Source organism: Pleurodeles waltl, chromosome 3_1 (assembly GCF_031143425.1).
Source record: "Pleurodeles waltl isolate 20211129_DDA chromosome 3_1, aPleWal1.hap1.20221129, whole genome shotgun sequence".
NCBI classification, from domain to species: Eukaryota; Metazoa; Chordata; class Amphibia; order Caudata; family Salamandridae; genus Pleurodeles; species Pleurodeles waltl.
Genome location: NC_090440.1, coordinates 254,362,023 through 254,374,274, shown reverse-complemented (window position 1 = coordinate 254,374,274; position 12,252 = coordinate 254,362,023). Strand labels below are relative to the sequence as shown.

At 43.0% G+C, this 12,252-nt stretch overlaps 1 protein-coding gene across 2 annotated transcripts in view; it reads right to left on the bottom strand.

The window, feature by feature from the left end:
- Positions 1 to 12,008, bottom strand: part of LOC138284003 (stimulated by retinoic acid gene 6 protein-like) — a 489,916-nt gene extending 477,908 nt beyond the window's left edge. For both annotated transcript variants that reach the window (XM_069222338.1, XM_069222339.1), the window contains exon 1: positions 11,931 to 12,008. In XM_069222338.1, coding sequence (XP_069078439.1) covers positions 11,931 to 11,962 — 32 coding nt within the window. In that variant the 5' untranslated portion in view covers positions 11,963 to 12,008. The remainder of the gene's footprint in view (positions 1 to 11,930) is intronic.
- Between the last annotated feature and the right edge of the window lie 244 nt (positions 12,009 to 12,252).

Sequence of the window (12,252 nt, the reverse complement as noted above, 5' to 3'; positions counted from 1 at the left end):
GCAAAAGTAGAGGGGGAAAGATTCTTTAGAAACCCATCCCCGAGAAACACAAGAATTTGTGTTGGTTCCCTAGCAAATGGATCCACCCCACATGAACCACACCACCTAACAAAGGGGCCCCAAAGCTTACTATAAGACTTAAGGGTGGAAGCCATACAGGAATATTGATTATCCAATGCCACCAAGGAAGGGCAACCCAAAGACTCCAACGTTAAACGCTCAAGAGCCAGACCGTTGAGCTTCAACTGGCAGAAATGAGGCAATGACAGGTGGGGGGAATGAAGTGGGGATGGGATCACCCGAAGCCAAACAAATCTGCCCCAAACAACCACAGCAACAATGGGAACCAAAGGCAGTGAGGCCAAAAAGGAGCAATCAGTACAACAGACACCCTCTCCACCTGAATCTTCTGCAGCACCTTCGGAAGTAAGGGAATGGGAATGAAGGTGCACAGAAGGCCCGAAGGCCATGGGATTCAAAGAGCATCCACTGTCTAAGCCTGAAGACACACCACCTTGGAACAGAACTGGGGAAGGAAAGCACTGTGAGGAGATGCAAAGAGGTTGATCCATGGCTCCCCAAACCAAAGACAAATGTCCTTGAACAGGGGTGCAGAACTGAAGAATGCAAGTTTGGCGCAGACTGTCTGCATGAAAGTTCAACTGACCTTGAATGTAAACATCCCACAAAGCCCTGAGGTGTGACTCTGTCCAGGAACAAATTAGGGAAGCCAGATGATTCATAGAAGCTCAACTCGTCCCCCCTTGGCAATTCAAGTAACAGTGAGCCACTTGGTGTAGGTGGACCTGAAAAAACTGCATCACCTGCCAAACGGCTGCCAACTCCTGTCAGTTCGAAGAGCGTGCGCTGTCCTCCCAAGACCAGTGACACTTGACCTCCAAAGACCCCAGCATTGCCCCCAAACCATACAGACTGGCTTTGGTTGTAAGCAACAGAGGAGGAGGAGGCTGGAAACAGATCTCCTTCTCTAGATTGGGAGTGTGGAGCCACCAACTCTGGTCCTGGATTAGAACAGGAAAGAGAGGAACCCGAGAATTGTAATCTGAACGGGAGGGATCCCAGTGGGACAACAAATGATTCACCTGTGGCTTGAGGTGCAGATGAGCCCAGGGAACCACAGCTGTGGTAGCAGCCATCAACCCCATGGACCCTTAACCAAGTCCGAGCCAGGGCCGACTGCTCAGTCAAAAGATCCAGCAGAAGATGCTTTAGTGTACCAATGAGATATGGTGGGAATAAAATCGCCCCCTTCAGATAAACTGCAGCCTCTGACAGGGACCAGATGAGACTTCGCCAGCTTCAGCTTGAAGCCCAAGTGTTGGAACATGGTCATAGTTGCTTCTATAGCAAGTAACGAGTCCTGCTCTCAGCAAACCTCAGAAACCATTGGCTTTCTAGATAACTAGGCATGTGAAAACATGTGCCCTCCAAATCCAGGGTTGCCAAACAATCTCCCAGTTGGATGAGGGGAATGATAAACTGCAAAGTGGTCATCAGAAATGGGTCCTGCCTCCCCATTTTGTTCGAAGCCTTCAGATTCAGACTTGGGCAGTAAAAACCATCTGGTTATGGAACCAAGAAAAGAGTCGAGTAGAAGCCCAGGCCAGTCTCCACCTCTTTCACCCCGGCAATAGCGCCCTTTGCAAGCTAATTCTCCACTCCTGACAAACATAGCAGTCCTCCTCCTGGAGTCTCCTGATAACAGAGTATTCTGAAAATGAGGCTGAGGGAAGTGCCCAGAAATGGGCTCGCTATCTCGGACTGATGACTGACAGAACCCACTGGTTAGAAAGCAAGCTGAACCATTGATCCTAAAAAAAAACAAAGCTGGGCCCCTATCCTGGCATAGTCACTTCTGACAAGCACCTTGGAGTTTCTGATTCTGTGATCTGGATTTGTTGGAGAATGCAGATCCCCGACCCAGGGCCCATCCACGAAAGGGCTGAGAAGAGGAGAGCACACCCTGAAAATTCTGCCTATAGAAAGCAACATTTTTCTTTTTCACAGACCCGAAAAGTCTTTAGCCATTTCTTCTACTCTGTAGAATACTGCACCATTGTGTTCAACTCATCTCCAAAAACCTTAGGACCTTCAAAGGGCAGCTTGTGAATTAGGGCATTTTGAGCCTCTTCCAGATGCTAAGGCTTTGTCTATAGTGCCTGTCTCCCAGCCAACACTACCCCTGTCGAAGAAGAGAAAGCCCACAGCGGTATCAAAGGTAACCTCAGACAGAAATTGGGCCAACACCTCCATCTGTGCCAGGATAGGAGTGGGATCGCCCTGATCCTGGAGACAATCAAACAATCTCTCAAAATCTTTTATAAGGACTTGGGAAGCATAGGCCAAATACGTACTTCCTCTAATCCCACAATTAGAGAAAGTGTAAACCTGCTTTAAGGCAGCCTTCACTTTCTTCTCAACAGGATTCAAAATTGAAGCCTCTTCAGAAGACAAGGAAAATGAAGAAGCCATAGAGGACAAAATGGAATTGGCCTTATGGACCTGCGGAAACTGGTCATCAAAATGAGCCCGGTGATATCTCCTGGCCAGAAAGCTTATTGATGTCCTTCCATTCCTTCATAAGGATCTCCTTTATGATATCATGCGAGGTAAAATCACCCACCAACAAATCACTATACTGGGAATAGAAGCCATCATCCACCAAAAATTTAAGCTCAAAAGTTAAAACGAAAAATGTCCAGAATATGCACCAACAGGTTGGAAAAAACTTTACCCTCGACATATTTGCCTTTTGGAAAATTGTCCAGCTCCTCATCAACATCTCCTTTATGTTTTTTAGTAGAAGGCTCAGTCAATGCAGACTGAATTGCAGGATTAATGAAATCCTGCAACTAAGCACTGGTATTCTGTAAAAGGTCCTCTACCTCTAGGTCCTGAACATGTTTTCCCCTGGAAAACTTGCTATGCACAGCACAGGCTCCTCACCCCCCATGATTGCAGGTATTAAGCAGGAAGTTAACTGCAACTATTTCCCAATTATAATTGTCTCCTAGCACCCAAGTCTCAAGCCTTCCAAGACTCTGGAAGCTAAAAAGACAACCTTGACGCCAAAGGAGACGCGGCCATGGGGGCCACATGGTGCTAAAGTGTCCTTAGCACCCAAGTGGCTCACCAGCATCTGCAAAAAATACTCCCTGCCACAGTCAATCAAATGCGCAGGGAGCACTATCACGAACAGAGCTAGTACGTGATCCACAACTTAATGACTAATGTGGTAAGGGCAGCGCTAAAACAAAACAAAGAAAGTTGAGATGAAAGATTTGATATCAAAAGAAAATGAAAAATTTACTCACGGGAGTCCCAAACAGCACAGCATTCCAACAGTCTGTCTAGGGACAGGAAAACTAGCAGACAAGGTGGAAAGTCGCAGTATTTTGCAAATGCATGCTCTTGTCAAGGTGTTTATTATAGTGTTAATAGCTGGGTTTTATTTCATGTTTTATTTGTCGTAGTTATTATTCTGGTTATGTTTCTTTTGCTGGGGATTTTTGTTTTGTGAAGATGTTATGTAGTATTCTGATGTGAGAAGGCCTGCAGGGCATTTCAGAAGAATGTCAGGCATGTCATAAAAAGAATGTAGATAGATAATATTGAGGATGTTGAGAGTTTACTGCGTTGGTGTTACAACACTGGTGCTGTGGCAGTTTCTATTAATAAAGTACTTTTTTTCAACAACTCACATGCTGGATCCAGTTTCACGTGTCATTACTGGTGATCGAGCTGTATGTGTGGATCCATACATTGATGTTGGGTTTGGTGACAACATGATAAAACTATTGGTGGATTCAGGTGCCAGAATTATGATTACAGAAGAATTTTTTCATGAACAGTAGCCAGGTAGAGTTTTGGCACCTCCTGATAGGGCTCCCAAGTCCTTTGTGGGGAGAAGAATTGAACTTGCCCCATTTAGTGAAGACGTTTTGATGTTCAGAGGAAGGAAGGAAACTTGTTGGCAAAGTTTGTCATAGTTGAAGGATTGTGCATTTTAGGCTGGTTCGATTAGGGTATGTTCCACATGGTGTTGAGACCAGGCACCAAAGACCAAGTATCAATAGTAATTGACAGTTGTGTAGAGATTACAGCCAAACTCCCTTCAGTGTTTTTGAAAACGTTAGGTACTATCAAACACAGAACAAAAGTCAAAGATGAAGCTATTCCAAATAAATATAAATTGTCTCATAAGAAAATAATCATTAAACAGAGGGTAGCCCGGTGTGGAACACAAGTAGAGCCCCCCCATCACAACAAGTCTATACACAGACAGCACAGACCCAGTCCTGGGCAAAAATGACTCGCCAAAAATGCACTTACTCATCTCACGCACAATTCTCAGTTCTCTGTTGTTTGCACAGGAAACCAGGCTGCTCATTCTGGGAGTAGAATGTTTAGTTCATTAAATGGATTCGTGTGGCCAACATAGGTCCAGGAGTTTTACTATCTGACAAATTTGAGCTCAATCAGTAACTCTCTAAATAGGTTGGATTTAGATCATTTCTATGTGAATATATTTTATGTGGCTAGCATAAAAATCTGGTATGGATCTGGCATTGGCCCTGTATCCCTGGATCTTGGTTGGTCACTGTATTCTAATTATGTTAGTTATATATGTAGCACTTTGCCAAGTCTCACATGTGTGAATCATCTGCACACCTGACTTGTTCTCACTTGTGTGCACCTAGACACTCCTCACTTGTGTGCACCTACCTCACTTACACCTATGTTTACTAAGCCACATCTCACTTGTGTATACGTGATGGCCTTACGCGTGTTGTCATAGGTCACTCTCACACCTGTGCACACACAGTCACATCTGACCTGTGAGCACCTAGCTCTCTTTCACTTGTGTATGCCTTGCCCCTATTAGCTGTGTTCAATTCTTCATATCACCTACATCCAGCAAACACTGCTCAGGTGTGTAAACATAGGAATACCTCACCCATATACAATTTGCCCTTACCTGTGACTAGTACTTTTTTTAAGTTTCAAAAACTATGATAAAAGAATACTAATCATAATAATCTATGTACATCTTCTTTTCTCAAATGAATTACATTACTAGGTCTTATGATTAAGATGTTTGAATTAACCCTTTCATGTAATCAAAATGAGTGACACACTGGCCAAATGAATTATTTTTGTCATATGATCTCAACAGTGACAGAGAAGGAAGAAATTACATGAGTGACCAGTACACACTGAAGGAAGAGGGATGAAGAGTAGAAAAAGAGAATCAGACTGGGAGGAAGAGACAGTGATGGAAACAAGATAGAATGGAAAACGGGACACCCAAACCAAACAGATGAGAAAGGAGTGAAGAATAAAAAATACTGGAGGAGAGAGGGGAGAGAGACAAAGGGAGAAGACTGGGATTTGAGGTTAGAGGAAAACAAGGGTGATAGAGAAACAAAGGGAAGACAATAGGTCGACTTAAATGTTTGCAGAGAAAAATGGGGAGGCAGGGAAAAAGATAAAGAGACTGATTTAGAATTTGAAAGATAGTACTCTTTCATCAGGGAGTGGAGGCCATTGCCTATGCTGCCCTGATTGACTATTGTCCATTACATTTAGAAATCACTGTCAGCCCAACGGTCATCGCTGTACTTTGAAAGGAACCACTACCCGGCTGTACATTGCAATGTGCAAAGCTTTGTTGGACATCCACCATCATTTTTAGCATCCATCCACTAAACCTTTAACATTGTTTTGATTTTCAGCAGGAGTCTTACCTGAAAACATACACTGTCCTGGAGGTGATGGACAGGATAAAAATAACATAATACCCTAAATAGGGTGGACAGTGTAATGTCATTCCTACAACTGCCCTACTTCGTTGGCTCTGTGGATGGAAAAATTGGGACTAGTGAGAGAAAAGGAGAAAGGAGGGGTTGAAGAGGCAGAAGAAAGACAAAAGAGAAGAGGAGAAAGGCAAACTAAGTAAAAGGGACAGAAGAGTGAGAAGCCAGATGCGGGAGGAAGGAGAGCTAGTGAAACAGGTGCTGAGAGAAAGAAATGAAAAAAGTGATTGATTGAGGGAAGACAGGAAATAAAAGAGGGAGAAAGGAGGAAAGATGGAGTGAGTAAAGCGAGTGAGAGAATACAATGTAGAGAGTAAAGTGAGGACAGTTGTAAGTGAAATTTGGGGAAAGAGAGAATACAAAAGTAGGGAGGGATCAGTGCATGGCAAAGTCAAGGATGTAAAAGGAAAAGATGGGATAGAGAGTGCTAGATGCTTTCTTCTTTAATAACATGGAACATATGACTACGGTCTCACAAATACAATTTTGTTAATGTACTTTTAGAGAGTTTTATACAGTGCTGAGATATTACCTTGGTTGCCTCTGGCGACTTTCTAAATTCCCTTGGGGATAGAAGAACCTGGATCTGGTTTGTACGTGGTTGGGTAGTGGAGACTTCTCAGGCTCCTGGTGAACGTACTAGTGTGGGGTATGGGGATCTTTTGGTCAGAAGTTTATTCACCTTAGGGATACTATGTTGTTCAAGTAGATTTGATTGCCCTGTTTTTGTCACTTCCTCCAGGTGGTTTTTTTTCCATGGTGATTTACCTCTAAATCAAGCCCTAACTCTGCCCACTGTCAGAAGCAAAACAAGGCCTCCTCACTCTCCTAGCTCGCCTTTGAAAGTGTGTGATGTTTAAGGTGCTTACTACACATGGACAGTGGGGCACTACAAGTGTATGCGGAAAGGTGCACCGCTACAAATGTCTGCAGATATGTTATTTATTTTGGCCAGGATATAGCTGATACAATTCTGGTTCAAATCTTTCTATCAACAGAGGGATCAGAGGTACACAATGAGAAGAACATTGAGGTAGCAAGCTGTTAGGTGCCCTCGGTCATGATTTGAAAATAATAAAGTTAGTAACCTTCCTTAAGTACTTCAAGTGTGTTGCAGCTGTTTTAAGGCAGTTTGTAGGCAATAACCGTGTGTAAAAAAGGAATTGTGTTCTATTTATTTATTTATTTACCATGTACTGTGAAGCACTAAAACATCTTAGATTAAACCACCATAAATAGGTCAATGTCACATGTAACCGTACTCTTTCAACTGATTAATCTGATAGCCATTCTCCACCTATGTCGGTGAAGGGCTATCTTTATTGGTCAGTGTGATAACGCATCATTGATTTGGGAAGAGCCAAGCGTGAACTATTTTCTGAATTCCAAATGATCTAGAATATTTCATGTCTGACTAGATGGAATTTCATAATTGTGCCAGATGAGAGGAGGTGTTCTACCTTCAAGTTTATTCTTGTAGGGGTGCATGACCAGCTGAGGTATTAGTCTGTAAACGATCACTGGAAGTCTTAGTAGTGGGACAATGGTGCGTGGTGTAAGTCAGGTTACAATTGTATTGCCAAAGCCCTGTGAAATTCTTACTTGGATAGTAATACAGGGTGGAACTAGCGATAAGGATGGACTGCAGGAGCTTTATGGAAATCTTATGCATTGTAAAGGTCAGAGGAAAGCTGCATTGCAGGTGCTCTGTGTGAGTCATACTGGTAAAACAACACATGGTGCAAGCTAGGGGAGGGACACGCTGCAGTGTGAGGGTGCTTTAGAGCCTTACTGGGACAGCAGCATGTGGTGCAGTCAGGGTAAAAATGCATTGCAAGTGCTCTGTGGAAATCTTACTAGGATAGTAGTGCTTGGTGAAAACACGGGGAGCAATACCCTATGAGAACTGTGTAGAAAACCTACTAGAGTAGGTCTTATTGGTTTAGGGCAAAGTAGATCTGTGTTAAAGGAGCTCCTTGGAAATCGCATTGGAGTAGCAATACAGGATACAAGTGACGGCAGACAGACATTATGAGAGCTTGTTCAACTCTTCACGGGATAGCTGTTTGTAGTGCGGGCCAGAGTAGAGCTACATCACAAGAGCTCTGTGGAATTCCGAAAGGGATAGTGCAACTGAGGGTAAAGGTCTCTGAGGAGGTCTTCATCCTGGGATAGCACTACATGAAACACGAGGACGGAGGTACATTATAGGAGCTCCATTGAAATATTTGTCCAGCGGTAGCATTGTAAGATATAAGTGAGGAAAGAGATGCAATGTGAGAGCTTATTCTGCAGGACTACAAGTAGCAGAATACAAAGTTAAACTTAGACTGAATGAGCTCCTATGCCTGACCTGGAATACTTTGAGAGCTAAGGGAACAACATTAGGAAGTGTCATCTGCAGTTCTCTTCCACTCTCACCTGACGCTTACAGATGTTGAGGGCTCTATAGTGCTGCGATGCCTGTGAGAGGTCTCAGGGTGTCAGCTTCTTTGCTGGTGGAAGTAACGGTTCTCTAAACAACGAGAGAGGGTAACAGGATTAAGCAGGATGACTGAACTGTCGGTCTTTCAGCATCCTGTTCTGGATGAGTGGAGGTGCCAGCAGCATGTTCGAAGGACCACAAACAAGAAGTTCCAGGCACTATTCATTCTGCATAACTCTTGCAGCCCCTGGGTGAGGGTTTGGGGAAGGAGGCAGCCATTACTCTCAATATGAGTTGTTCTTGATTGTAACATTTCTCTCAGGAACTGGCTGTTCTTCTCAGGGATCTTCCACTCTAAGTTCCTTTCTCATGAAATGTGTCTATTTAGCCCATTCGAAATATGCCCCCCACCTTTGTCCTAAAAGGAAGGCCGGAGTATAAAGAAGAAAACAATAACTGTTTCAACATTTTGTTTCAAAACACATGTGCCTCGTAGCAGCCTTCTGTGAATGGAGAAAAAGCAGCTTTTCGATGTGTTCAATGTTACTGCTTGTTTTATCCTGGGCAAATGCAGAGGCTAGGGGGTAGCAAGGATGGTGCCAGCGGTCAGAAGAGGGATACCAGGGGTTGCAACTGCTATGCTGGAGACCCCTAAATGACGCCGATGGCTTGTGAAAATTCAGCGATGGCACTGACACTGTGATCGTCCTAAGTAATGTCAGTGCTGAAATGAAGTGACCATGAAATCTCTGTAGGGTCTGGTGATAAAAGCTGCAGGCATCTCAAAAGAGAGTACAGTGATTTAAAACTCAGGCGCCTGCCCTAAACTCAGTCATAAACAGATGGAACTCATGGATTGGATTGGATTGTGTTGCATTGTATTGAGCACAAGGTTTGCCAAAAGCACTAGATGTACAAAGCCATTTTGCATTTCTTGACGGTCCGAATCACTATTTCGGGCCATTAAGAAATGCAAAATGGGCTTTTCAGATGTACAAAGCCCTTTAGGGAATCGCAAATTGTGATTTCTAGCCAGTTCAAATTGCAATTTGCGATCCTCTGAATAGGAAGTTGGAAATAGGGACTACTTACTTGAGATTCCTATTCAGATGTACAAAGCATTTCCTAAATGCAACTTGGACATTTAGGAACTGCAACTACCATCTACTTCAAGTAGATAAGTCGATGGTAACCATCCGCAAAGTGCAGTAGAACACACACATGCCCCTTAGGCATATATGCGCACTCTACATATGCACCACTATTTTCGGGGTGCATTTCGGGGGGCCTTTTGCCCATAGCCATCTTTGGTTTCGCATTTCCAAAATAGCAATTTCCCAGTAGGAAATCGCTATTTGGGAAATGCAAAACTGGCCTGTTGTCACAAATGGCATGGGATTTCTTATTTGTGATTTCCTAATAGCTATTCCTACTTGTAGGAATCACTGTTAAGAAATCGGTATATTGGTACATAGTATTTTGTATTTCCTAAATAGCAATTTTTTTGAAGTTGCTGTTTAGGTAGTACAAAATTGCATCCATGTTCATCTGGCCCAAGATGTTTTACACATTATCAATAAACACAGATCGTGTGATAGTCCTTTGTTAAGCATATGAAGGCTTCATGCAGTGGCTTCCCTATTTGGGCTTCTCAGTGTCTGGAAAAGCCATAGGGCATAAATCCCTGACATATTTCACTTCCTTGAATCCTTCCCTCACCCATATCATTTCTTATAGCTATCCTCCTTGGGAGGAAAGGAATCAGAACTTGACTGCACTACAGGGCCATACTGATAACAATTCAGTGCACCCTCTAAATTGAACTATGGTGCCTGACATCCACCGTAAGGGGTCTTGCACCTGTTTTCCCACATTACTGGCAGTAGCATTTGTGAACGAGCTGAATGTAACAATAACTTTTTTTGTATATGCTGTTCCATGGGCTGTATATAACAAATAATACACAAAAAGTGATGGGAGACATGCTTGCAGTAAGTCTAACTAATGACTATCGCTTGGGGTAGCATTTCAAGTCAGTGTTCTTTTGTCCACCACACCACCTCAGGTTGGACCTTTCCTTTTGCAAATCAGTCTTGACCCTGCTACAAATGGAACAGTCCAGCCCGAGCTGCGATGCCAGTGTTTTGGATATGGTTGGATATGGGTCCCACATAACTGTGCCATTGGAACATAGCTACACCTGATTGAAGAGCCCCAGTCAGGGCAAAACTAGTCTCGGATTGCTTGTGTTCTTGCTCCGGGAGGGACTGGCTTGGCAGTTTGTGCTGGACTGTTTGTACTGGAGCAGGGTCAAGACTGTTTTGCATATGGCTGGGTCCAAACTATGGTGACATGGTGTGCAAAATAACGATAGACTGGGATGCTTCCTTAGCAATCACCAGTGGCTGAGATTAAGGCAAGCATTCTGCCCATCACTTTTTTGTGTACTTCTCAATATATGTCACTAATACACAATATATGATGCTCATCTTAGCTGACTTGCCAGACTTTACATTATAGCCTGCTGATCACCACTTTGTTCAAGTGATGAATGATTAGCTTACTGAGTTATCGTACCAGTAGCCTGCCAGAGAGTTTCACAACTGGGAGAATAGTGCAGCATCACAGTGTCCATGTATATAACTTTTATTAATTTGTTAAATATCTCATTAAATCAGCGCTTCTTCAGTGTGCTTTAAAATACACCTTGAAGCCCAAGGAAATTTAGAAAGTGGCAACTAACAATATCTGCACGCTAAAATAATTCATTTTGCAAAGTGAATGTTCTCAACAGTGCTCATTTTATCAACATTAGAATGGTGAGTGACTGCAGAATCTGCTGAAGTAGCTTGCCTGAATGTGACTCATTGATCAGCAATGATCATATTTTGGTTTTTGAACTTCTTAATGGAAAACTGAGTTGAGAAATGAAAGAAATGCACTGAAAGAAATAGTACTTGTCCTAAGAGCACGTCTTCCCTCCTTTACAAACGTTTTTAGCTGACATATATGAGGATACACCTGGAAACAATTGTATACATTCCAATAAAACACACCGAGGCACACGAAAGTTAAAGCAAACGGTGAAAGGATCCGACATTACAGAAGACCTTCTCCTGTACATTTCACAAAAGCTGGGCTCAACCTAGAACTATCTATTGCCTACATCAGTACGATACTTGCTTAAGAGTGTATACCGAGCAGATACCAACAGTACACATCATCAATGTACAAAAGCCCATAGTGAAATTCAGCAGCACCCAATAAGCAACGCCATTCAAGTAGATAATATGAACATATTCTGCTCTGAAGATCGTAAACTGGTTTGTCAAAAAACAATGTATAGACCGTGTAGGTGATAACAAGACTTCTGTGCTTAATGCACGGTTTTAGTTTATAGCCGAAAGCGAAAATCCCTTTTTTAGTTCGCAGAGCGTGTAGAGTTAACGTAACTATAAAAAGATACACCCCAATTAAAAATTGTTCATGAATTGTTGACCATATACTACTTATTGGTTGGTCGCTCTTCTTTTGAGTTTTGCTTCGTAAGCACTGTGAAAGTCAGTCTTCCCATTGCTTCACATCGTTACCGACTTTAAGTGTTATTAATTCACTTTCAAGGTATTTTCGCAGAGTGAATTCCTAGACATTCACCCCTGTCTACTCACGTGGTAGCCGGCCATGCTGGGTCTTGTGCCATGGCGTTTCTGCGCCAGCTCCCTCCTCCGGCGCCTGTCTTGAAGAACGAAAAGTCCTCTGTACCATTTGAACAAGGAGCGCAGGAATCAAAGGTGTGTCTGCAAACAAATTTAGAAACCAAGAAAAAAGGCTTGTAAAAGATTAAGACGTATGTTATCTGCCTCAACCCAATAAGAGAAGGGCTGTTAGGAACTAACTGCTTTGTGCTGCCAAAGAAAGTCATGTTTAGTTTATTTATCATCCACAGGGCGTGTGAACCGGCAAGGCTTCAAGCAACAAGTCAAGCAGTCC